The sequence below is a fragment of the Gavialis gangeticus genome, unplaced genomic scaffold (genome assembly GCF_001723915.1).
Source record: "Gavialis gangeticus isolate Ggan-Ray unplaced genomic scaffold, GavGan_comp1, whole genome shotgun sequence".
Taxonomy (NCBI): Eukaryota; Metazoa; Chordata; order Crocodylia; family Gavialidae; genus Gavialis; species Gavialis gangeticus.
In genome coordinates this window covers 74,272,081-74,277,358 of record NW_017729029.1, presented here as the reverse complement: position 1 = coordinate 74,277,358, position 5,278 = coordinate 74,272,081, and the positions used below count along the sequence as shown (strand labels likewise).

Below are 5,278 nucleotides of genomic sequence, written 5' to 3'. Positions count from 1 at the left end.
AGACTGCGGGACCTAAACCTGTTCAGCCTTCACAAGAGAAGGCTGAGGGGGGACCTGGTGACTGTCTATAAACTCACTAGGGGGGACCAGAAGGGTTTAGGGGAGACAGTTTCCCCTAGCGCCCCCTGGCATGACAAGGAACAATGGACACAAATTATTAGAGAGTAGATTTAGATTAGACATCCGCAAGAACTACTTCACAGTTAGGGCGGCTAGGAGCTGGAACCAACTTCCAAGGGAAGTGGTGCTGGCTTCTACCCTGGGGATCTTTAAGAAGAGGCTTGATGACTACCTGGCTGGACTCATTTGAGTCCAGTCTTTTCTCCCGCCCAGGCTGGGGGCTGGACTTGAAGATCTACAAGGTCCCTTCCGACCTTACTTCTATGATTCTATGATGTACTTGGACATCACAAAGTCTTTGAAGTTAACAAGTGTATTGAAATACAGCATTTATTATGAAAGTGCTTGGTTACACAGCTATTTAGGAGACTGACTACAGGACATCCATGTGGTTTTATGGTGATTCTAAACTTGGTTCTACATAATCGAGTTGAACAGGGGAAATATATAAAAATCATATGAAGTTGCGGGGGCAGGTCATTACATAAAAAGAGAAGCTTGATTCTAATGAACACTGACAGACAGATGTCTTGCTCAGTTTAAGATGCATAGTACCATATTTTCTTGCATAGCACACGCTTCCAAATAAGATGCATAATGTTTTTAGAAGGCAGGATATAGAAGAAAAGAGTTGTGGTCAACTGTGTGACATGGTGCAACTCTTCCTGGAAACAGAATATTGAGGGAGTGTGGTACCCCAGGAGACGGTCGAGATGAGGCAGCAGCAACTTCCTGGTGTAACAGAACAGCAACAAAGCTAGGCACCAGACCCTTGCAAGACCAGTAGCAAGACTGTCACTACTTCACTATCTCTTCATTAATAGTTGTTTAGATAAGTTCCTGTAACGAAATATTTCTACCACACCACAAGCCTCATCAAGATATTACAGACCACATGCAGCAGCTCAATTGCTCTTTCATGCACAGGCTACAGCCAGTAGCTACAACTGTGGTGTTACACAGGACTCTATCCCTTCTGCTTGTTGGGCAAGAGACAAGTGGCTGCCACCTTAGAAGCCATTGGAGTATAGTGTCTGCATATTTCTATTCCAGCTAAGAAAAATCAGCTTCCCAAGACACACAGCCTAATTTTGGCAGGGGGGAAAGATTTCTGTGAATATGAGAGTAAATTGGGTAATATGTCCATTTAAAACAAAAGGAATAGCATATACTATCTCAGGCACTAAATTATAAGATGAATGTCAGAGTATCTGGCAAGATACAGAGCAGCAAAGGCAAGTAGTCTAAAGCAAAGATGAGGGAATTCAAAATATAAGGAAAGCCTGGGAAAGTCTTCTTTCAAAGACTGACAATTTAAAGGAGTAGAGAAAGTGAACACTTGCAAAGCTGTGAAGTAACAGGCTTACGGACCAGAAATCAAAAATTGAACTAGAGAAAGAACAGGAAGATTTCTTTGTGCTCAGGTTACAGTTTTTTACACAGCTTTGGAAGCTGCAACCGAGATCATTCTAAGTTGAACAAATATTTATAGGGAAGTGTAGTACTGGGTCCAAACAGAAGGCATGCACGTGCTTTGACTGGGATTCATTTTTCAGTACTTTCCTTTTGAATATGATTCAGCTCGTACTGTGTGTATATGCATAAGGCACTAAGCTAGTGTCTAGGCTAAACACAGCTATTTAATAATTAGTTCATTGCCTGTGAAAATGAAAGGATGTATCAATACCAAGTATAGCCAGGGGTGATGCTAGATCTTTTCTGGCTTTCAGCTTTTTCCTTGACAAACAAATAGCCTTCCTGTTGAACTCCATGACCTGAGCTGAGCCATGACCTGAGTATTGCCAAATAGTCCAGAGGTTACATCATGGTCCATTATAGAAATGTATCCATAAACAGACATTTTCTTCTTACGTCCTAAGTCAAGACTTGATGCCAGGTTGCCAGAAGTGAAAGTTAATGCAAACGGTGCCATTTAGTCTGGTAAATATCAGCCTTTATGAAACTTTGGCTTAAGTGTGCCTAGCAATCTTGCTTTATCAGAGTTTCTCTCATAAGCCTAACTTGTAAGGGGAGGATAATTTAGCAGTAAAATTGGGCTTGAGCTACAAACTGGGAGTGTTTGGTTATAGCCAGAGTACCATATTTTCTCATATATATTATATGTCAGAATATAACGCACCCTGTTTTTGAAAAGGCAGCATGAGGAAAAAGAAATCTTACTTTGGTTAAGTGATGGAGTAGCAGCAGCTAGGGAACTACTGAGCTTGTTGCCAGCCCCACACATTCGTCCCTGATCTAACATGCTGGAGCCATGTGTCAAGTGATCTGACATGCTGGGTCTGGGGCCATGTGTCAAGTTTGGCTGCAGACTGACTCTGTGCACCTGTCTGATCTGGGACTGGGGCCGCAGCCTGACCCTGCATGCTCGATTCAACCCTATGCACCAGGTCTGGGGTTGTGCTTTACATCCAGCCATGAGATAATCCCGCTTGCCAGGTCCAGAGCTCTGCACTAGGTCTGGGTGGGGACTGGCCATGTCACCTGGCTGGAGGGCACCTCAGGGCTCTGGAAATTTGGAATCAGGGGAGTAGTGGCAGCATTAATTGTTGTGGCTCCCAAACCTGCAGTGATTATCACTGTCACTAGTCTAGCCTACAACCAAATTTCTGGACCTCTGGGGATCTGTATCTCTCATATATAAAGTGCAACCCAATTTCCCTGAGCTGGTTTGGAGGGAAAATGTGTGTTTTATGCAAGTAAATATGGTACTTCTTTTTCCAACATGTAATCAAGTAAATCCACAAAGTTCTAAAGGAACCATTCTCGTTCTAATTGGCTCAGAGGTGGCTCTTATTCATACATCAATAGGTATATAAAATTTGACAAGTGATTCATTCTCGTCGCTTCTCGGCTTCTTGTCGCCTCCTGATCTGTACCACCCTTTTTTTAAAGGAATAACATTTTTCCAAGAGACCTTGAAAAAGTCCAACTTACTGTGTTGGCACACTTCTCTGAAGAATCTGATTTTGTTGTACATATTTAGTTTTTGTTTTTCTTTAACCTTTAAAAAGGCAAAATGTGCTGAAACAGCATCTGTGTAAATGGAACCCGTTTTGCATGCAGGTAGTGCATGCAAAATTAGCCATTGTGAATTGGGTACTAAACAAAATAAGGTGAGCTACAGCTAGCATGTCAACATTTACTCTGAATTTCTCGGCATTCTCTGTTGTAGTTGAGGCAGTATCTTTTATTGGACCAACGGTATAGTTGGGAGAGCTGTTGGATAAGCTTGTCTGTTGCTGGTTACAGAAACTGCTGTGCCTTAACCATCTGACCACTATAGGCTGTGGGATTCAGGTGGACCTTTGACCTTTTTAGCTCCCAAAATGTACAAGGTACTATCTAAATCAGGGTTTCTCAACCCTAGAGGACCGGTGGAATGTGAAGGCCCTCTAGGTGGGACTCGGGTCGTGGCGGCGAAACTGGAAGTGCCATGGTGGGCCAATGGGGACCTCCCCCCTTCCCCCCCAGTCTTGGACTGGCCTCTGGGGACTCTCCCCTCCCCCCCTTGCTCTTCAACCAGTAGGACCACGATTTTTTGACCTTACGTAGGTGGGATGTAAGGTGCAAAAGGTTGAGAACCGCTGGTCTAAATAAAAATAGCAGCATGCCCTCATCCTGAAAATGGTTTCTAGAAAGGCAGACAAAAATACAAGTTATACATTAAATGCTTTTCAAGTAGTGTTGGGTTTTTTTTTGAGGGGGGTTCTGTTTTTCTTTTTTCATGCTTTGTTTGCTTATTTGTTTAAAATATGCACTATATTAAGCAGTGGGGAAATTAAGTAGAATGGCTGCTGTGCACACATTAGGATTGGTTACTGTTGATTTACTCCAGGTGGAAGAAAACAGCACAGTTATATTAAAAATGTGTTTACATTTTGTTCCCATTTCTTGCCACAATTGTCGTATAAATCTTTACAGGGATCTCCTTGAAAGACTCTACGATAAAAGACATCCTGTATACATGTGACTTGGATTTCTTTTATTACTGTTGTTTTGTCTCCAAGATAAGGTTTATTTTTTATTTATTTGCTCAGTTTCAGGCAGTTTCCTCTTCTGATAAGTTGTAACAAGTATAGGAGTTTTTTTTCTAAATTTCGCAAGCCCAAAACTAAAAACCCTTAACTAAAACGCATTTTTTATTGTACAGATACAGGGTTGTGGTCTCCTATCCTCCTCAGAGTGAAGCAGAACTTGAACTTAAAGAAGGGGACATAGTTTTTGTACACAAAAAACGTGAGGATGGCTGGTTCAAAGGCACACTGCAACGAAATGGAAAAACAGGCCTTTTTCCTGGCAGCTTTGTAGAGAACATCTGAGAAGATTCAGTTCAGCTTATTTGAAATGTACTACACTACAAAATAGCACAAATGTTTTAGCAGTAAGAGTGCTGTCATGGAAGACATTCAAATGACTAATATAAACAAAATCCCGTGCATTTCTCCAGTGTCCAATAGCACAATTCCACCAGCGAACAAGGAAGATGAAGGCATCACCTGATTTTATCACTTTGGATCTTAAGTGTAATGCGTGCCTTGTCCTGTCTGACTTAGTATACTGAGGAACTTTTTTTCAAGTACGTTACACAAATGAACAATTGTTTACAAGGCTGTAACTAATTTATTCTTGTTTTTTTAAAACTTGAATTTTGTGTAATAGCTAAATCCTTGTGATTATGATTTTAACAAATTATTAATTTATGAAACGATAGTTAAGGGGAAGCTGGATTCTCTCCTTATCAGCAAGCAATTATCTCAGCTATAGCCTCCAATTTATACGCTAGATTTGTTTCCCTTTGCCCATCCCCAGCTGTGTACAACAATGGAATGAGTCTTTGTTTTATGGCATAACATTGAGTTGTGGTGGTGGTGGTGGTGGTGGTTGTGTGGTGTCGAATAGAAATTTGCAAACTGGGAAAAATGGAATTGTGTGTCTTGTTCTTAGAACAGAAAATATCAGTTGTTCTCAAGCCTAGTTGGATGTAGTCTTTCTGGACTTCAGCAAGGCCTTTGACACCATCTCTCACCCCATCCTAGTTAAAAAACTAGGCGACTGTGGCATAGATGCCTACACAGTCAGATGGATTGCAGATTGGCTGAGGGGTCGCACTCAGAGGGTGGTGGTGGATGGGTCATAC

General features: G+C 41.7%; 1 protein-coding gene and 1 long non-coding RNA gene across 2 annotated transcripts in view; one reads left to right on the top strand and one right to left on the bottom strand.

Moving 5' to 3' along the window:
- SH3RF1 (SH3 domain containing ring finger 1) overlaps positions 1-4,565 on the top strand; it is a 177,124-nt gene extending 172,559 nt beyond the window's left edge. Inside the window, exon 11 of the mRNA XM_019521760.1 lies at positions 4,292-4,565. Within this exon, the coding sequence (XP_019377305.1) occupies positions 4,292-4,460 (169 nt within the window). The 3' untranslated portion in view covers positions 4,461-4,565. The remainder of the gene's footprint in view (positions 1-4,291) is intronic.
- A 213-nt stretch (positions 4,566-4,778) lies between these two features.
- LOC109300890 overlaps positions 4,779-5,278 on the bottom strand; it is a 6,976-nt gene continuing 6,476 nt past the window's right edge. Inside the window, exon 2 of the long non-coding RNA XR_002098363.1 lies at positions 4,779-5,112. This is a non-coding gene — a long non-coding RNA (uncharacterized LOC109300890). The remainder of the gene's footprint in view (positions 5,113-5,278) is intronic.